The sequence below is a fragment of the Ammospiza nelsoni genome, chromosome 20, assembly GCF_027579445.1.
Source record: "Ammospiza nelsoni isolate bAmmNel1 chromosome 20, bAmmNel1.pri, whole genome shotgun sequence".
In the NCBI taxonomy this organism is placed as follows: Eukaryota; Metazoa; Chordata; class Aves; order Passeriformes; family Passerellidae; genus Ammospiza; species Ammospiza nelsoni.
Window position 1 is genome coordinate 2,702,695 of NC_080652.1, and position 21,123 is coordinate 2,723,817.

A 21,123-nucleotide genomic window follows, 5' to 3' on the forward strand; every position below is an offset into this window, starting at 1 on the left:
ATTTCCTGCTTATTTCCTGTGAATTCTCCTGTGTGGTGCTGTTCAGATATATGCTGTTCAGATATCCTGGTTGCTGAAGTATTTCCTGAGCTGAAAACCTCATTGTGGAGCTACCTGGGGCTGAACTCAGCTGGCTCCTGCCACAGCTGGCAGCTGGGTTTGGAGTCGTGATCCACCTACGAAGGAATTCAGCTCAAGAGGAGCAGCAGGAGCAGCTCCTGCTCCCCTGGGGCTCGCCAGGGAAGGTGGGGAAGGTGCTGAGCAGGGACAGCCAGCTCCTGCTCTGGGCTACCTCCACTCCCCTTCCCTCAAATCCATTTCAGCTGATCCTTTAAATGCTGCCCTTGGTCTGTGATGGGCTGGCAGAGCTGTGTGGAGCTGTGGGATGGGGATGGTTCCAGCCTGGGGGGGTCTGTGCAGCCCCTCATGCCGAGGTGGGATTGCTGCACCCCCACCCCAAGCCATGAGCTCAGGGTCTCTCTTGCTCCACGTTTGTGCAGCAGCTGAGGGTAATTGGTATTGCATTTGTGGGGTGTCCCAATGAAGGCAGGAATGTTCTCAGAAGGCTAATTTATTATTTTATGATACCATATTATGTTAAAGAATATACTATTATATATATTATACTATATTATAGTAAAGAATACTAAACTAACTAACTAAATACAGAAAGGATGCTTACTAAATACTAAAAAGATAACAATGAAAACTCCTGACTCTCTCCAGAGTCCTGACACAGCTTGGCCCTGATTGGCCAAAGAGTGAAAACAACTCCCAGCAGAATGCAATGGAACAATCACCTGTGGGTAAACAATCTCCAAACACATTGCACATGAGCACAGCACAGGAGAAGCAAATGAGATCAGAATTGTTTTCCTTTTCTCTGAGGCTTCCCAGCTTCCCAGGAGAAAAACCCTGGGTGAAGGGATTTTTCAGAGAATGTGAATGCCACAAATTGGCCCTGGGGGTTTGGGACACTAAACAATGCCATGATCAGGACTTTTATAGGAGGAGCTGTATCTTCAAAAGGCCTCTTCTCCCTTTGTTCACTCTCTTACTCTGGAGAAAAAGTATCAGAGCATCTTCCTCATGGGTTTTACATAAAGCCATTCTACATCCTCCTGCAGACCTGAGTGCCAGCTTTAACAATTTCCTCTGCCTGCATGGCAGCAGGATTCTCCTCCAGCACAGCTGGTGCAAAATGGGAGTGAGGAGAGCAGGAATCCCTGGCCAGGAGCACCTTGGGAAGCTGCTTTTCTTGGCCTGAAGCTCAGAACCTTCCCGTGGGCTGAGGAGATGTGCAGTCTGTGTGTTGTTTGTTTATTTTTAAAGGAAATGTGCTCCTGGGAGGTGCTCTGCTTGGCAGTACCCTGGATCCAGAGCCACAAGATGGGATTGAAAAGGCTCCTCTGTTCCTCAGCCTTGTACATTCTGAGCAAATAAGTAAATTCTGAGCTCACCTGGAGAGGTTTGACCTTCCCTCTGAGCTACTCCAGGTGTAGGGCAGGATCCAGGGAAGTCAGGGCATGGTGGGAGTCCTTTCCCCTCTTGAAGGAAGGAATCTTCTTTCCTGCTGCTGTTTTTGTAAATGTTCCCCCTCTGTCCTGCTCAGAGGGGGATGTTGGGGCTGTGTCCCTAAATTTTAGCCACTGTCCCTCATGCTGGAAGCATCTGGAGCACAGCAAGGTGGGAATCCACTTTGTGATTTCCCCAGAAACCCCTCCAGAGATGGATGCAGAGATGGATCCAGACTGGGAGATGGATCCAGCTCCTGGGAGCTGTCCTGATGGGGTAGACACACAGACCAGGGGTGCTCTCCATGGCCCCAGTGTCCCAGGCCCCTGGCAGGAGCCCTGCAGCCACTCTGGGCCATTTTCTCTGCCCTGGCTGTGCCTTGGCAGATGGAAGTGCTGCTCCATTAAGCCCAGTCACCTGCCTCGGGCTTGGGCTGGCAGTGAAAGTCCAGGGGAACGCTTGGTTGCCTGGCAAAGCTGCTCAGGGAGGAGGAAGGCTCCTTGCTAAGCAGTGCTGGAGAGCAGAGTGATTTACTCACCTCTGTCTTCAGGGCTTGTGAGGAGGAGTCACTCATGACCGAGTCTGCTTTTAGAATTTTCCATGGAATGCTCTTTGCCCTCCTGTAATGGGAGATTATGGATGTCTGACCTGTTTCAGTGCTCCAAATTTTTTGCTTTCTCTTAACTCCCCTGCTTTTCTCCTAATCTTAAAAAGCCCAACTAAATCCTGGCACTTCCCCTCTCAAAGCCAAATAATCCTTGCAATTGCAATCTCATTCTCTTCTTTAAGGCTTTCAGTGCTTAAGGTCTGCGTGATCTTCCTTAGGGTGTGAAAAAAAACAACCCAGGAAAAAAGCCCTGAGCATGCAGATTGAGGAAAGGGCAAACTGGTTGAACAGAGCATCCTCACGACACGCTCACATCATTTTCTCACTGTCACGAACACCCCCACTGCCCTGGCTGCTGATTTCACTGCAGTGCTGTGGTGGGGAGCTTGTTCTGGGAGAGGCAGGGTGGTTTGGTGGCTGTAGGAGGAGAGAAGGGGATGTGGAGGTCAGGATTTTCCCTGATTCTCAAGAAGACCCAATGCAAAAAACAGCTTTTTTATTTTCTTCTTTTTTTTTTTTTCTGTTTCAGAGCTGTTGTGTCATCCATCCCCCTGATTCTGTAAGCACAGGAGGATGAAGATTTTGGAAACCAATGTATTTTTTTCCTCCATGTACTGATTTCCATCTGGAGAGGTGAGGGGTTATTGAAAATGGCATTTCCTCTTCTGGTAGTCACTGAGAAAAAGTCAGGTTTTTCCACTGAAAAAGGATGTAGGAGATGTAGTGGCCAGAAGCACAAAAGTGAAATATTAAACCACTAAGTAAGTAAATTAGTTTAATAAAAATGAAACGAGTAAATAAGTCAGCTGGGGGAAACTTGACTTTCAGGTGAAAGATAAATCCATCATAGGATACAATGCAGTGAGGATAAAAGTGGTTTTTAGGGAAAATTTTAAATAAAGAAGAGCTCCCTGCACCCTCCTTCTCCATCCACAAAATAAGGGAACTTTCCCATCTGTGTGGATCAGCTCAGCAGTACTCAGGGGTGGAGGTCCTCGGAGGAAACTCTGGTTTGAATCTCTGCCCAGGGTCTGTGAGTGGAACAGGGATGCTGAGCCACTCCAGCGTCTGTCTCCGGGCAAAGTTTTTCCCAAAGACTCCAGCACTCAGCTTAATCTGCAAATTACCCAGACCTGGAGAGGGGGAAAATGTCTTTTATTGCGTTGCCAGTGAGAGCAGGGGAAGGCAACGAGGCAACCCCCAGAGCGGAGCTGCTCCCTCTGCCCTGTCCGCAGGGCTCGCAGACCCCTGTGGGTGCCGGGGGCTGCCGGTTCCTGCTGCGTGCGACCCTGGAGGCAGCAGGATGTGATTCACCTCCTTCCCTCGCTGCTTTCCGTGCCTCAGAGCCGCTCCTGGCTCCCCTCGGCTGCGGGTGCCGCCTCCGGGAGCGTCTCCTGCCTGTGCTGCAGTGTGCGAGAGCCCTTCCGACAGCGAGCCCCGGCGCAAGGAGCCGGTTCCTTCCGGAGAGTCACCCTTTGCGTCTTGCCAGACCTTATTTGTGTCACTTGTGGCTGCTGCCAGCCCTCTGACTGGCTCCTGAAGCCAGCAGATGTTATTGCTCCAGGCTTGCCTGGTCGGTGGGCTGGTTTTGCACTGAGCGTGGATGACTAAGGCAAAAAGCACATTAGCGGCGGAGTCCAGGCTTTCCTTGCTGTGGAGGAAGTGAAAATGTCCCCCTGTTGACAGCCCTGACTTCTCCGAGGGGTCTCTTCTCAAAGTTAATAGTTTCTACCCCAAATTTAGCCTAAAATGCAAAAGCATTTCCTCGCCAGCTACTGCAGTGTCTGTTGCCGTGCGGCGCTCCAGGAACAAGGAGGAGTTATCTCTCTGACTTGTGCTGGAGGGGAGCAACAGAGGGTGTTGGAATAAACAGGATTAAAGGATTTCATCCATAAATACAGGATTAAAGGTATCCAGCGCTCCGCAGGAGTCATTCAAACCAAGGAGAAACAAAGTAAGTTGTGCACAAGGGCGCAGCTCTGCTCGCAGCCAGCCCGCGCCGCACATCCCCGCCCGTGCCCGGCGCCGTGAGCGCTGCGGGCACCGCATCCCCTGCCCCGCACCCGCCCGTGCCCGCCCCGAGCCCCCGGGGGCTGCCGGCTGGGCACCCCCCGAGCCCCGAACCCCGTTTTTACTGTGATTCTCCCCACCCTCAGGGTTCTGCGGGGGTCTGCGGGGTTCTGGGGGCACCGAGATGACGGGAGCTGCGCTGCCAGCACGGCGGCTCGGGACACCCGTGGGGGCAGCAGCTGGGCAGCGCACATCTGGGCAGCGCACATCTGGGCAGCGCACATCTGGGCGCGGCGCGCAGGCGCGGGGGCTGCCTCGCCTGTGCCCCCCACCCATCGGAGCAGCAGCAGCACCCCCGGCCGGGGCTGTGCGCGCCCGCGGAGCGCTGCGCAGGGGCGGGGGGGGATCGAACCCTCCTTCCCCGGGGAGTGGCCGCGGCTCCGCCGTATTTACCGGGGTGGGCGGCGGCGGCCGGGCCGGGCCGGCTCCATCCTCCCTCCTCCTTCGCCGCCCGCCCCCCGGTGCCGGTGACTGGAGCGGGCGGAGCCGCGGCGGCCGATTGGCTCCGGGCATCACATGCGGCGGGGCCGGGCCGTGCCGGAGCCGTGCCGGGCTGGGCTGGGCACGGCGGAGCGCTCCCGCGGCGGGCACGGCAGCAGCGCAGCCCCTTCCCAGCCCAGCGCCCCGTGGCCGAAGGGACCGCGGCCACCGCGGCCACCCCGCGCCGCCCCGGCCATGAGGTCGGGCCGGAGAGACGCCACCTGTGCGGGGAGGTGAGCGGAGCCCCGGAGCCTTCCTCCTACCCCCGGGCAGCCACAGCGGCGGGGAAGCGCAGGGGGTGGAGGAAGGAAAAGGGATATTTTTTGTTTTATTATCTATCGATCTATTTTTGCCGCGATCGATCCCGATCCCGCAACTGAAGCCCCCGGAGGGAGAAGTGCTGCGCGCTGTGATGCGTCTTCCTCTCGCCTCGGCTGCCAGTTTGGATTGTAGCGCCCGGCTCCGTGCACTGCGAGGATGGCTCGGTTTGGGGATGATCTGCCAACCCGCTATGGAGGTGGAGGGCCGGCCGGGGCTGGAAGAGGGAGCAGCCGGCAAGGTGGCCCCCAAGCCGGCCAAAGGATGTATAAACAGTCGATGGCTCAGAGAGCCAGGACTATGGCTCTCTACAACCCCATCCCTGTCAAACAGAACTGCTTCACAGTCAACAGATCCCTCTTCATCTTCAGTGAAGATAATGTTATACGGAAATACGCCAAGCGAATAACAGAGTGGCCATATCCTTTCAGGGAGGCTGTGTGGGCATGGGGGGGAAGGTGGGGAGGGGGAGAGGGAGGCTGAGGGGTAGAGACCCCTCCAGGCAGCGCAGGGAGAGTGTCTGCTGCTGCTGCTGCAGACGGTGGGATCGGGCCGTGCCATGGGTGTGTGTGCCGGGAGCCGTGTGCCCGACATGATGCACGGCCGTGGCAATGGGAATCTGGGAATAATCAGGGAATCAGGGGATTGCTTCTGTGGGAGCACCGAGGGTTCTTTTGGTGTGCTTGATGCCAGGGGTGTGTGTAAGCCGTGTCAGGGTGTCTTTAGGGGTGAGATGTACAGGTGCATGGATTGACATTTCCTACAATTCAAGTCAGGTTCTGTGAGATTCGTGCCCGTGAATCCTGATTTTTATTTCCATCTTGGAGCCTTTCAACTCTTCTGTCTTCCTGTGAATAGAAGAAGGAATGTGGGATAAAAATGGTGACACCTTAGCATTGAAGCTGCATTGATAGTAGGGGACGTTGAGAGCCCAGGTAAATCCCAGGAATGCGATCATTGCAGCTCGGTTTTAGCACATCCCCTCCAGAATCCATTTGAATCAACATGAATCATGGCACTTCGATTAGGTGCATAGCCTAAGCTTAGGCTGCACAAAAAAAAAATTAAAATTAGCAAAGCCTTGTGGCAGAAGGAGGCAGTAAGTGGGGAGAGGGATCATCTGCTGTATTGTGAAAGGGGCAGATGCTTTCTGTCTGAGACCCAGCTCCCAGGCCAAGTGAGCTGCAGTGAGAAGGGGGCTTTGCTCGGAATGATGGTTGTAAGCTGGGAGCAGAGGGGAGCAGGCTGAGGCTGCCAGGGAGCAGATTTTGTGTGTGTGTACAGGAGTGCTTTACACTGGGGGTCTCAGGGGAGCCGGTTGTTTTCTTTTCATTTCATATCACACCCCTATTAATCCTCAGCTAACAGCAGCACGGCCTCCTCCCAGCCTCCTAGCAACACTTTCAGTTGCCACACAGGCCAGCTCCTGCTTAGACTTCCCCAGTTTTCACTTCCTGAGGGGCTAACAGGAAAAATACACCAGTGGAGTCCATGCACTTCCCTTCTCTCCGAACACACACAAACACGTATTGATCTTTCTGTCCATATTATACAATCCCAGCGATTGCTGCATTTCCTCATCCATTTCTCCTTCCCTGCATTTAAGTGTGGATAAACAAGCCCCAAACCCCCGGTGGCAGGCAGAGCATCGCCTTGACTGCGGGGGTAGACTCAGGCTTTCCCTCCCCTGCCTCTTGGGCTATTCGGCGGCATTTTCCGGGGGATGTGGGGAGGGGACCCCGAGGGCTGCGGAGCCGGCGGGACCGGCGGAGGCACCGGAGCTTCCCCGCGCCGGAGCGGCGGGGCCGGGCGGGGCCGGGCGCTGTCCGCGGGGTTGGATTGCGCTGGCCACGGTGCTGAAACCAGGCTGAAACCAGGCTGGCCATGGTGCTGAAACCGGGCTGGCCACGGTTCTGAAACCAGGCTGGCCATGGTGCTGAGCCGAGCTGACTGTGGTGCTGAGCCAAGCTGACCACGGTTCTGTATTCAGGCTGACCATAGTGCTTGAGCTGAGCTGATGGTGGTGCTGAGCTGAGCACAGTGCTGGGATGAGCTTATCAATGTGTTGAGCTGAGCTGACCACGGTTTTGAAGCCAGGCTGTCCATGGTGCTAAGCTGAGCTGACCATGCTTTTGAAGCCAGGGTGACCGTGGTGCTAAGCTGAGCTGACCGTGGTGTTGAGCTACGCTGATCATAGTTCTGAAGCCAGGCTGGCCACAGTGCTGAGCTGAGCTGACCACGGTGCTAGGATGAGCTTATCACGGCGTTAAGCTGTGCTGACCACGGTTCTGAAGCCAGGCTGGCCCCCGTGCTGAGCTGAGCTGACCACGGTGCTGAGCTGAGCTCCCCGCGATGCTGAACCAGTCTCTCCACGCTGCCAAACCGAGCTCTTTGGGTATTGAGCGGAGCCCTCCAGGGTGTTGTGTCTGCGGCGCGGCTCGGCGCTGTCCCTGGTGCTGAGCCGAGCTCTCTGCTGCGCTCACAGGAGCGCTCCACGGTGTTGAGCTGAGCTCTCCGTGGTGCTGGCTCCATCTCCCCACGGTGCTGATCCCATCTGTCCATGGTGCTGAGTCCATCTTTCTGCAGTATTGGGTCAATCTCTCCACGGTCCTGAGCCCAGCTTTCCACAATCCTGGGTCCATCTCCCCGTGGTGTTGATCCCATCTCTTCGTGGTCCTCGGTCCATCTCCCCATGGTGCTGAGCCCAGCTCTCCATGGTGCTGGTTCCATTTTCTCCACAGTGCTGGGTCCATCTCTCCATGGTCTGGTTCTATCTCTCCATGGTGCTGGGTCCATCTCTCCATGATACTGAGCCCAGCTTTCAGTGGCCTGGTTCCATCTCCTCATGGTATTGGTCTGTCTCCCCGCGGTGCTGATTCCATCTCCCTGTCGTGCTGGGTCCATCTCCCCATGGTGTTGGTTCCATCTCTCCATGCTCTAGGTCCATCTCCCCACAGTGCTGAGCGGAGCCATCCCTATGCTCTGGTTCCGTCTCCCCATGCTCTGGTTCCGTCTCCCCATGCTCTGGGTCCATCTCCCCGTGGTCCTGGTTCCATCTCTCCACGCTCTGGTTCCATCTCCCCGTGATGCTGAGCAGAGCCATCTCCTGCCCTCAGCCCCACTGCTGCCCGTAGCACGGCTCCACCCTGGCAGAGCTGGGGCTCGGCACAGCTCAGGGTGGGAGACGGTGGTAAAAGGCAAGGGGGATCTGCTGCTGGATTTGGATTCTTTTCCCTCCCCACTTCCCTCCTACATCCGCAAAGGGCACTGAGGGTTTTATTCTCACTGAGAGTGGGCATTGCAGTCGAGCTGCAATCCATGTTTTAAACCTGGGTAGGTACTCTAAATTGAACTTTTTGTGCCCATCACTTATTTGCACTGTGTGCTGAAGTTTAAATGTTACTGAAGAAAAATTCAGCAGATGGTGTTTAGTTGTATAATCTATTTGGAGGCAATTTAGTTTATCAATCTCTTTGAAAATCAGTACATATTAATAGTTTTTTATTTCCTTTGGACCTTTCGCTTTCTTGCTCCCAGATTCCTTGAGCAGATCAGATTGTGTGTGAGTCTCTAACTCTCTTAGAGAAGTGCCAATTTCCTACTTCTCTTCCAGGCATACTCCAGAAAGAACTGAGGAGGTCAAGGAAACCAAATGGCTTAAAAAAATATGAGAAACCTTAGAATGCTCAATTAATGCAAGTCTGTGGGTAGAAACAGGATTTGGATGGGGTTCTTCTCGTATTGTCCAGTGTCTTCTTTAACTTCTGGTCCCCACTCCATTTGAATACATGATTTTAGCTACAATCATAGCCAATTGTATTGTGCTGGCTCTGGAACAACATTTGCCGGATGGAGACAAGACACCGATGTCAGAGAGATTGGTGAGTTGCATTCATTCATTTTCTTTTTTTATTTTCCCGGTCTAATATAAAAAAGCAGTCGGCCACTGGGTGTTGGAAGTGTTTGGATCTAGTGTTTGGATCTGTTTTAAAGATCCACACGTAAACAGACAGGCACTGATCTGACAATCAGAAAAAAATCTGTCACAGCAAGGATAACTGTCCCCTCCCAATCCCATCTGCAAAAGAATGCTTCATCACTCCAGCCAGCCCTGCCCAGCCACGGGAGAGAGCTGGACCTTGTCTTATGATCAGAAGGGCTTCACACTTAGGTAGCCCCTAAACCAGGACAGGAAGGAGTTGAGGAATGCTTAGAATTATCTTTGGAATCAAATGAACTTCTGTGTAATTTTAATTTTCCCAGGGAGTGGTAGAACAGAGTAACCTTTTAGGATTTGTGTGTCTCTTCCTGCCACAGCACACATCCTTCAAAGAAAACTTTGTGTTCAGATGATTACACTTCCTTTCCAAAAAAAAAAAAAAAGCAACCAGCTTACAGAGAAAAATAATTTACCCGCAGGCTTTATGGTAATGAGTCCAATTACCTTATTTCAAAAAAAAAAATAGAAGAATAGCTTCAAAATAATTCTCTCATTTATCATCACTGTAGGAAAACTGTGTAATTCGTGGTTTGATTTTTCTCCTTTTACTCTCCTCTACTTTTAATGATCTGGAACGTCTTGCATGCCTAAATGCATTCATCCTGCATGTTCAAAGGATGGGGAAATAGGGATCCATATGTGTTTTCCATGTAGATGCTATATTATGCAAACAAAGATAACATTAGGCTTGCTGCCAGAAACGAGAGCCTCTGAATAGTGCTTGCTGCAGTTCCCAAGGATGGCCCATGCCAGTGGGCAACTCTCAGAATCTCATTATCCAGAAGCAGGAAAAAGTGTGTTAGTGAGGAATCTGGAGAGTCAGGGTCAGAGTTTGGTGCTGGTTTGGAAATGGATCCACTCCTGCTGGCTGCCCTCCTGCACAGGGCTTTTTTCTTCTCTCTGTTGTAATTATTTTTAATTAAGAAGACATGAGGATAAAATAAATCAATGATTGTATGTAGATCTTTCTGCCATTAAACCTGTCTTTGTGTGCTTTGGGGTTGGTTGGCAAGGCCAGCCTGGGGGTGTGAGCAAAGCACAGGTTTAGAGCCAGGACTGAGCTGGGAAAGTGCCTTCCATGGATATAAACAAAAGGAAAAGCAGTTTCAGGGATGTTCTGGCCTGGCAATCCTTTGGTTCATGTTGGTTTTATGTTTCTCTGTATCCCTCGATTTATAAGGGCATCCTAGAGGCATTTTATTGTCCTTTTCCCAGTGTATTAATTCCATTTTACAGCACTCACATCTTCAGATCCTGCCTAAATCATTCCAAAGGGGGGCACTGGCATTGCCACCGAGCAGTGCGAGAGAGCTGAGTGAGTTAAATGCACAATCTCTGCCCTGTTGGCTCTGCCTCAGAGAGGAAGGAAGAATTAACCCCTCATCTCTGTCCCAAGCACTGTTATGTTTGATCCAGATATCCTGAAGCCATTTTAACTACAGCACATTTGGAACTCTGAAGTACAAAGTGATTTTTCATAGAGTAGCACTTAGAATCTTTACAAGTCATGAAATACTTTTTATTTTCAACATAAGCTGGAAAGAATAAGCATTGTGAGCAAGAAAAACTGTCTTCTAGTTTTCAAAGTGAAACCTCTTTGGAATTCTCCTGTTACTTCTATAAACTGGAAGTTGTTTCATCAGAAACATTACAAATCTGTGTTAAACCACAGTGGGGAAACATTCCCACATATTTCACATACATTTCCCATACATTTTCAGGTTTGTTCAGGCAAATTCCAAGTCCATGCAGAACAGCAGGTGCTTTATTGCTGTCTTTAGCAGGAATGGAATTGGTCTTTTTTTGGGCAATGGTTAATGGATATGGTTTCATTAAAATCTCCAAATTTGAGATCATCAGTGAAGAGTTAATCAGATATTGAGGATATGAGGAACACATCACAAGCCTTTTCTGACTGGGAGATATTGGCAGAGTTGTTGAAAGAAAACTGAAGTTGCCTAGATAATTTGTTCCACAGAAACAAAGAAAAAAAAAAAAGATTGTTTGTTAAAGCTGAGGAAAAATGGGAGGAGCCCATGCAAACATTTTAATTATTTTTGTCTTTTAATGAAATTTTCCCTCTATTTATCTCCCCAAGACCCAGGAAATGATCCTGCAGTGCAATCCCACTGGGCTGTTTTCTGTGCTCCTGTTATTGTCAGACAGGGTTAACTGAGCACAGGTCTCAGTACATGCAGTACTCCAAGATTTGGAGTGTCTGGCTTAGGAGAACTCTCAAAATGCACAGAAAAGCATTATTTGGCTCTGGGCTCGAAATTCTGGTCAAAATCAGGGCTCTGAGGAAGCTCCAGCATGGTGATCAGAGCATTTAGTGGTGAACTGGGGGACTGGCCCAGGTCGTCGATCATCAAACAAGGAAAAAACTCATTCCCCTACCAGCAGCAGACTGACCTACCCCGAGGCTCTTTCCTGCTCTGAGCTGGAAGTCTCACATGCTCTGGATGCTGGGAATGTTTCCCTCCCACCAGGAATTGTCCAGTGGAGCAGCTTTGCTCCTGTCCATCTCCACCCAGTCAGCCTCCCTCTATCTATCCCAAAGAATCTTGCATTGTTTTTACACACAGGGGTGATTGATGGAGCTCCAAATGAGGGAATGGGAACTTCCCATCCCAGCCCCCAGTGGCCTCACAGGTACCTTGCTCACGAGGCTCTTGGCTGTCCACACCAAGACCTCCTTCCCTCCCTGTCTCCTTCCTGATTGCTCAGTTTCCCATGAGGAGCTCAGGAGACCTCTCCCAGAAGGACAGTGATGATTCCAGAACTTGCAGAACAGGAAATCTCTTTTCTGCCCTGCCCTGGGGCAGGCCCTGTTGGAAGGTACCAGTGTCGTAGTTGAGACAGAGACAACACAAAGCAACACACTCAATTTTCAAACTGTTTTTATTCTAGCCTGCATATTTTTTATAAATTCTCACAAACTCATCAGTTTACACTTTACTCATTGGTCACAAAAACAAACAAAGTGCTCATTGGAACAGGCAGTTGCAGGTTTCTCTTATTTCTCCTTCTTTCTTTCTTGGTTTTTGTGTCAATGACCTTGGTAGAAAATTATTTCAGGGGTAAATGTGGATCCTCTTATCAAACTTCTCTCTGGCTCTCAGAAGTTGCTGTAAAATCTCTTCCACACCAGAGGGGCTGTGGGATATTCACTGCAGGCTCGGGGTGTTTGGCTCCCCTGGGTGTTTTGGAGGTGAGGACAGAACATCACTTTTCCCACATTTTCAGCTCTGTGATAGCTCTGGCAATTTACTAATGGAGTGAATGCTTTCTGCCATCCACAGGCACTTAGAGCAGTAATGTGTGAGCTGCTCATATTAACCTTTGCATGAACAAAGCCTTTCACACCCAAACCTCTCCAGGCTGTCACATCTGAAGGCCAAGGAAAGACACTAGGACATGAAGTAGGGATGGTAATGACTTTCCAGACTGAGAAGTTGTTTCTGATCAGAAACATATTGATTAAATGTGTGTTTGGCCCAGCCTCAAGCTCTGCTGTGTCCACAGCAAACAACTTGCTGGCACAGCCCTGGCTGCTGCCCAGATTCTCTGCCCTCCTTCCAAGTACGCACAGGGATCCTCATCATCACCTGCTCTGCCCTTCTGCAACCCGAGCAGGGCCACAGCCTTTGGTCTGAAGGGGCTTCAGGGTGTCCCAGCAGGGACTCTGAGCTGAGGCAGGGCCATTTCAGTGCTGCACAGGGCATTCAGCCACGTCCTTCCCTCCTTCCATCACACACAGCCAGGCAAATCCTTTTTTTTTTTGTCAGTTGCAGGACCTCTCCCTGTAGGAGGACACAGTATGGGTAAATGAAGGTGATATAGAATGTAATTTTATCCCCCACAAGTTGCAGCTGGTCCCTATTTACTAAAGATTAGGAGCAGGCCAGATGATAACAGGCAACACCTGTAGCCAATAAGAACTAGTGGTATAAAAGGAGTCAGATGGCTGCTGTAAGGACCATCAGTGCTTAGAGGAGCTACCTACAGAAAGCACTGAGGAGGTATGAAACTCTGGTGCTGTGGAATCCTTGCGCTCTTGATATATAAGGCAACCTAAGACACCAGAACTCTGGATATATAAGACAACCTGTAATGCTAATAGAACTGTTGTAATATATAAGACAATATATCTCCCCAGTGGGGCATAAATTTTATTTTTCATTTTGTTGTCACTGCCCTGATTCTTGGGCTGAATCAGTGTAAATTTAGGTTGGCTTTAGAAAAGACCTTCTTTCTTTTGCCTCTTATTTCCCCAGCTACTCCCTGCCAACCCTACAGATGAGAGCTTTTCTTTGTAATAAATACCCAAATCCATCTGCGAGCCTTCCTGCTTCCCTAGAAGCTGACAAAAACTCCTGACCCACTTCCTAAGAACTCTGTGCAGCCCCAGCTTTGGGAAGAGCACATCCCATCAAACCCTGGAGTACCTGAGCCTGGCTCTTTAAAGCTGGGAGCTGTAATCACCAGGCACCTGACCTAGATTGAGCAGAGCCTGGAGTAGATACCAGGCTTCAAGGAAGTGAGGGAGTAATGTGGAGGAGTGGATGTGGGTAAAGGTAGCTTTTTTGTGTCTCTTAGAGGAGCTATTTTTGGAGGCACACGAGTAGTGGTGGGATGGGGATTTGGGATGGGCTGGGAGGCCTTTGTGTGCAGACATTACCTGAAGCTGTTGAGGAACAGGTGAATTGGGCTGTCAGAGGGCTCCTGTGTCCATGAGGAGTTGTAAGGAACTTCTCCTGGAATCAGGATGATTTCTGGCCCCTTTCTGACCCCTTCTCCCTTATTCCCTCTTTTCTGTGCTGGGTTGGAGCCCTGGGATGCCTCCAGCTCTCACTGCTGGAAGAAGATATGTATTGTAGGATTTCTCTTGAAGGTCACAAAAGGTCTGAATGGCCTTTGTTCCTAATTTTCTGTGGGTAAACAGCTCTGAGATGGGCAGCTGGAGGTCGGGCAGGGGTGGTTCCTGTGTCCTCTGAGCAGCATCAGTGAGGGACAGAGGGCTTGGAGGTACTGCTGCTTGTGCAGAGCCCTCCTTGGCTGGAGGGGAAGCCAGTTTGGGGCTGGGTTTTCATTTTCTGCTCTCCATTTCAGCCAGAGGCCCCGTGCCCCTTAGCAGGCCCCTGCTCTGTTTGGGTGCCTGGCCAGGCAGCATCTGTGTCTCTGCAGGTGATGTCACCTCACCACAGGGACAGGGCAGGTGGAGCTGCTGGGACTGTAAGGTCAGAAAGGTGCAGAGGAATAGAAGTAACAGGGGATGGAAGGTGGAATGGTGGAAGAGCTTTTCCCACTGAGGCGTGTAGGGACATGGGGAACGGAACTTGAACAGCAGCTGATGGAAAGCCTCTCCAGGGGTTGTGTTTTCCAGCAGCTTGGAGCCATCCTCAGAGATTGGAGCACTCTGCTGCACTTGCTGAGCTGGGTCACGTCCAGCCAAGCCTCCCTGGGAGGGCTGTGCTGCCACATTCCAGATCCCAGGGGGGTTCAGGCTGGAGGGGACCACAGTGGGGTCATGGTGCCACCTCCCTGCTCCAGCAGGGCCATCCCAGGGCACAGGGCTGATGGTTCTGGAATGTTCCTGGTCAGGGAGAGCCCAGAACCTCCCAGGCTCTGCTCAGGGCTGGCACTGCCCAGGGCAGCAGTTCTGGCTCCTGGGCAGGGGAATTGCTGGGCTCAGGCCCTGCCCGTGGCTCTGGGGCCATCGCTGGGCCTGGAGCAGAGCCTGGGCCTGCTCTGACCCCTGCACACAGGGACAGACTGGGGGACACTCAGGGACAGACTGGGACAGATGGACAGACAGGAACAACCAGGGCTGAGGGTCCCTCTCAGCATCATCTCTCAAGACTGAATAGGCCCAACTTTCAGGGGTGAAAATCTCAATTTCTGGAGCTAGTGCTGTCCTGAAGTGTGGGTCTGTGCCAGAGCTGGGCAGGAGTTGCTGTGCTTGTGTCAAACCTCCTTCTTCCCTGCTTCTGGGACCACAAGCCTCGACATTCCTACTCTTTTTCCATCAGAGAACAAACAATCCCCTATTGTCATTGGGAGAATTGCAAAATACAAACAACTACGCCTCAAACAGCAGCTCAGCTCTTTGGTTCTGGTGGTCAGAAATGCCAAAGCCACTGGAAAAGAGATTTGTAATTTCTCTTGCTTCTTATTTGGGTAGGGCTGCTTTACTTCCACTGAATTCAACTGCAAACCAGGATCAAAGGCGCATTTGGAAATTGGTTATTGGTGCCAAAGCTGATGAACAAGTTCTTGAAATTGATGCCCATTGCTTTTACATCTTGCTTTGTTCTCGTTTCTTGCCCTAATCTTCCTTCCCAATGTGAATGCTTCCATTTGGCACTGAATTTGTGTTGAAACTCCAGTCAATAAAGTCTAATCCTGAGAGATCTGGTGCAGAGATGGAATGAAAGGTTTAGTAAAACTGTAGAGACTGAGCTTGATTTTCAGTGTAGTGAGCAAGGACACGAATCTGCAATCCCAAAGGAAATGTTAGTCTGCACCATGGACCCCAGACACGAATCTTGCTGCTGCTGCTGTTCATGGGAGGGGTTGGGGATTTCTCCCTGAACCACATCCCCAGTGAAAGGAAAACAAATGAGGCTGCAGCTGTGAAAATTGATAAAATGGAGGAGAAGGAGCAGAGAACGAACTGATGGAATAAATGATAAATAAATAATTTCCTGTCAGTGCAGTCAGGCTTGCTGTGGCTGACTGTTGCTCCCCAAGACACCCTCTTGTTTCATGCTCCTGGATGAGTTGTGGAACATTTTCCATGCCAATAACTCCAGAAACCTGTCATCTCTAATTTCAATATACTCTTAGAGCAAAATCTCCACATCAAAATTCCCTCCAGAACATTCCGTGAAGGTGGAAAATGTGGCGTGAAACCATCAGGATGAAGGCCAACAGGATTGCCAATTTGTAAAGAAAATTCATTTCAGAGAAACAATAATGAAATTCCTCTGTGATCTTACTCCCAACAAACTTAAACCTTTAATTTCAGCTCTTTCAAAGAATGGAAAAGGTGTGAAGTTGCTGCCTGTAGCTGTTTAGGGGACTGCTTATCACAGCAGGGACGTGGATATCTCCTTGACTCCTTTCATTTCCCTTCTTTTCCAGGATGACACTGAGCCGTACTTTATTGGAATATTTTGTTTTGAAGCTGGTATCAAAATCATCGCTCTGGGCTTTGTTTTTCACAAAGGCTCTTACCTGCGCAACGGCTGGAATGTGATGGATTTTGTCGTGGTCCTCACTGGGTAGGTGACCTCCTCTCCCCCTGAGCTTAAGGGGGCTCTCACCCTCATTTGTGTTGTTTGTTTGCTCTGGGTTGGGCTGGGATTGACTGGAGTTGAATAGCACCAAAATCCTGCATTTCTGGCTGTAGCAAATCCAAAGAATGGCTCTTGTGCTGAATGAGTCACTTGCCAAGTGTTTGAACCAACTCAAAAGTGGTTTTGAGGATATTTCTTTGTAGATATTCCAGTGTGTGTCTGATGTAGACACCTCCTGACATTTCTGTGACTTTGCAGGTTCTAATTGCCACTGGTACTTGAACCTGATTTAAGTCAATTTATTTTTGGACATTACAGGATGACTTTATAAGTCAACATGGAGAGTGCTAACAAATTAAATGCATCCTGGTTTTAAGCTTTTACAACTCTGCAATCAGCCAAGTTTCTGCAGGAATGAATTCATTCCCCTATAAAATAACTTTTCTCAAAAGAATTCAAAGGTGTTTGAAAAGAATTCAAAATGTCTTATTAAGGATGGAGGTGAAAAGGTTACGTGTGCATTTTGTACCCTGCTTTGAGATGATATCACTGATCTCTCCCTTGGAAATGCTGACAATATTTTACATTATGCATTGCAGCAGTTTCTGTCTATTTATATAAATAGAGGGTGATGCTGTTGGATAATGAAAACATAAACATGAACACTTCTAGTCTACAAATTGGGCTTTAAAGCTTCAGAGGAAACGATCCAAAGGTCTGCGTGAGGTCCTGAGCTTGCAGCCTTCATCTTGGAAGGATTTCAGTTCATTTCTCCCCAGAAACTGCAGCCTGGCTCCTGCTATTGATATGCTTCCCATATCCATCCTTTCTCACACCTTGCCTGCCCGTGTGTGTGGATATTCCCTGCTCCTGGTGGTGGTGTGGAGTAGGGAAGTGCTTGCATACATATACAAATGTATTCATTAGCTACATGATCACTGTAATTCCATTTGCATTCATGGCACCCTGTGATACAGCACTTGAGAGGCCAAAGGGAATTCTTGATGTATTAAGAGGAAGAGAATAAATATTCAGGGCTTGATTCTCCTGCTGCTGGGGCTGGGTATTTAATCAATAGAAACTTCAGTGGAGGCACAAGGAGAATCAGATTTCCATAGTTAGAAGCAGGGGGTACCAGGATGAAAAGAGAATTAGCACAGATGCTGCAATTATTCTCACTGACGCTCTGTTCTGATTCCTAGTTAGCTCCACATCATTGTTTGTGTTTAAAAAAATATAAAATCAAGGCCCTGATTCTGGAAAGGACTTTGGCACTGGCTGAATTTATCCTACAGCAAAGCATTCCACTATATGCTGGAATTCAGCTGACTCCAGCGATTCTCTACTTAAAGTCCAGGCTCCACAGAAAAGCTTTTCTGAATCCCAGCCATATTGTTTAGGCATGGCTTGAATTCTTTTTATTATTATTATTTTTTTTTCTTCCATAAACACAAGACTCCAAAGCTTGTTGGTTTTATTTTACAACTGACACATTCCAAGCGCCGCAGCCGAAGCGGCCGCGGGATCCCCCCAGAACGAGCTGAATCCCAGCCATATTGTTTAGGCATGGCTTGAATTCCTTTTATTATTATTATTTTTTTTTTCTCCATAAACACAAGACTCCAGAGTTTGTTGGTTTTATTTTACAACTGACACGTTCCAAGCGTCGCAGCTGAAGCTACCGCGGGATCCCCCTGGAACAAGCGGCGTCTCCCCGGTGCTGTGGGAGCTGCTTCTTGCAGCACTGTTTGATCCTGGAAAATAATTGGGGGATATCAGCTTGATGAGACAGCTGGAACAAGGACCCCCGGTGCCATCTGCAGCCCCGCGGGTTCCTTTGAAGTGCCATCCTGTTAACGTCACCGTTGCTGTTTCCAATGGTGACACCAACTGGGCCCTGCTGAAATTGTCTCGTACAAGGGCTTCCCACCAGGCAGCAGTGCAGGGGTGGCAAGGGCTCAGCTCATCAGCTTTGAGCCCAAGAGTCATCTCCACTGAGGAAATCCAGACCTCTAATCCTTGTAATTTGAGGGCTGCATTTAACAAGGCACTTGAGCTCGTGCCCGATTTTTGGCGTTAGGGGGAAAGTACTGAAAATAACAGAGTTACTCATGCTGGGTTTGATGCTTTCCTGAATATTTCTAGTCCAGGTGGAGGGAGCACTGAAAGCTCTGAGCTTCACACAGGGGGTTGAATTAGTGTTTTCTCTGTAGCCTGGTGTGTTTTGCTATGTACTGCCTAGATCATGATTAAGTTCTCAGCTCACTCCTGTGTTGCCATGGGGCTGTGCTGGAAATCTGGAGTTCCTCTTCCTTGGGTTTCCTTCAGTGGCCAAAACCTTTTCATGTGCCCACTGCCTGCACAAGCTCAGGTGAGAGGGGAAACATGTGCAGGGCTGTTTATTTGAGACAAAATCCTCCCCGTTTCTGCATCAAGATTTCAAAGTCATCTTGATGAGTGAGAAATTTCCTGCTGACAAACCCTCCGGGGGGGGATGTAAGGTGGTGAGACAAGTGGGACCTTCTTTCTCATTTCTATGGAAGGCAGACTTGGATCTCTGTGTTTCAAAAAATGATCAAGCTGTAATTTATTAGGGAATAATAAAAAAGGACAGTGCTAAGCCAGTACTTAATGTGTTCTTATAAATATAGATAGGTAGGACATCAGTTTTTGAAATATCATTTTGCTACTCTATCAAAAGCTTTCCTTTGCCATATGTGCAAGATTTCTACTTGAAAATGTTACTTCATGTTTCCCAGGCAGTGCTCAGCTCCCAGGCTCAGTTTTACATTGATCTTCAATATTATGGAGGGATTTTGAGTCCTCTTTTTTAATTTTATTTCTGTGTAAGCATGAAAGATCATGAAAATGTTCCATGATACCCCCCACAGAGTTGTGTACCTGCTAATCCTCTGAATGCTTGTTTTTATTAAGGTAAATGGTGAATGCCAGAAAACCTGATCTCATTTTCAGCTTTTAGCTAAGCACCAGAAAAGCAAAGAGCAGCTCTGCTCTCATTCTCTCTGTTTCCATAGGAAAAAGGCCAGCCAGAGTCTGGGTGTGCTTTGGAGGAGGCTGTGGGGGAAGGCTCTGCATTGATTGAACTTAGCCTTGTGTAAATATTCCAGTGATCATGCAGCAATCCTTCCCACCTGCTTTTTCCAACCCTTTTTATATATTTTTTTTCTTTTGGTTACTCAATGCCTGCACCCTGGAATTATTGATAAATATATTTTTTATCTACCTGCAATGAGGGAGATTTTGTTTGTCAAAAGCAGACAGCAGAACTTGTTAATCAGGAAATACATCAGGGCTGTGTTCCATACAGCCAGGATCAATATCTTATTGAGCTAAACTCGAGTCTAACAGATAGTGGCCCAAAATGGCTTTGGTTTGTTGTTCCAGAAAACACTCCCTCGCTTTCTTTTCCCAGCAATGCTGTGGTGCCTATTTCTCATTTGCTTCCAAGGAAACCTGTGGATCTGCTGTTAACAAAGGCCTGGGAAGAGAACAGGTTGCTCTCCTTGAAAGATATTGTTGCCTCTGTGATTTATTTAGTGATTTCTTGTGATCTCCACCAGTTGTAGACGAGTCTCAATGAAAGCTGCTCCTGCTGGCATTGGCCTGTTGCTGTTGGGGAGAAAAACACACATTTTATAGCTCCTGCACATTTTATTTCCACGTTTCTGTGGGATTGCACTGGCTCCAGTGGTGACATCACCCATTAGCAGCTCTAAATCACACAAAAATGCAGTTTCTCAGTTGGCTTGGGACTGGATGATCTTAATGCACTTTTTCCAAAGTGGAGGCAAAGGGAACTTTTAATTCTGTTGCTGCTATGTGTTTTGGATTGAAAATTTTAGAAATCCATAGTTGTTTTGGGAACAAATTTGTCCTGTCCCCTCAGCTGGAGCCATGAGCTCTGATTCAGGGCATGGAGGGTTCAGACCTTTTCCTCCTGGAGTTCATGAGAGATTTTCCCCTGGGTTTGTGTGGAGCTGGCGTCAAGGGCTGTGTGCTGAGGGAAAGAATGGGAAACAAGGCATGGACAGAATGATATTGATCTTTGAGTACCACAATTCAGATGCCTAGGGGTTTTTCAGGGGGAAAAAAGGGCTTTTAAACTGTGATGTCCAAGGGGTCTGCTCTCAGTTGTGTTTTGGAGCTTGTTTATACTTCTGGTTTCCAAATCATGGATAATGAGCTTTAGAGTCTGCCCTCCACTCTGTTTTGGAGCTTTTTTATATTTCTGGTTTCCCATATCATGGGCTGTGGGGTTTAACTCCATACCCCAATAAAGGAGTTGCTTGTCCCTTTTTCGTCACCAGCTACCCGAGATTCCCCTTGGTGCCTTCTAGTAAGGTTTGAAGAAGAATTCCTTTTTCTGCATGCCTATGATTTTATGAAATGCTAGCTTTTCCCCAGTTGCTGCCCAGCCTCCCTTGACATAAGGGCTTTTCTGTGCACCACAGGCCTTTTCTGCTGCTCTGGTCCTTCCCCAGTTCTGCCACATCCTCATGGAGTGACCACAACCACATTGTGTTTGTCCAACACCAAGAGTGGCTAAAGGCCGCTATGAAATAACGGAGTGCTTGACAGGATTGTGCTCTGCCCTTTATGAGCAGAATTAATTTCTTTTGGCTTCCAATCAGCCTGGATTAAACACTCTCGAAGAGTCCTGGTGGCTTCTTGAGCCAGTTGGATCAGCTGCCTGCATCTCTGGGTGGGACTGGCAGAGACAGCGTGTGCCAGCCCTGGCGCTGCCAAGCGATGTGCACAAAGTCTCTGCGCGGGTACGGATGTCTCAGCCTGTCTGGAACAAATTACAAAAG

General features: G+C 49.2%; 1 protein-coding gene across 1 annotated transcript in view; it reads left to right on the forward strand.

The window, feature by feature from the left end:
- The first annotated feature begins 5,149 nt into the window (after nucleotides 1-5,149).
- LOC132082091 (voltage-dependent N-type calcium channel subunit alpha-1B-like) overlaps nucleotides 5,150-21,123 on the forward strand; it is a 316,197-nt gene continuing 300,223 nt past the window's right edge. The window contains exons 1-3 of the mRNA XM_059486140.1: nucleotides 5,150-5,409; nucleotides 8,766-8,871; nucleotides 16,137-16,276. Coding sequence (XP_059342123.1) covers nucleotides 5,150-5,409; nucleotides 8,766-8,871; nucleotides 16,137-16,276 — 506 coding nt within the window. The remainder of the gene's footprint in view (nucleotides 5,410-8,765; nucleotides 8,872-16,136; nucleotides 16,277-21,123) is intronic.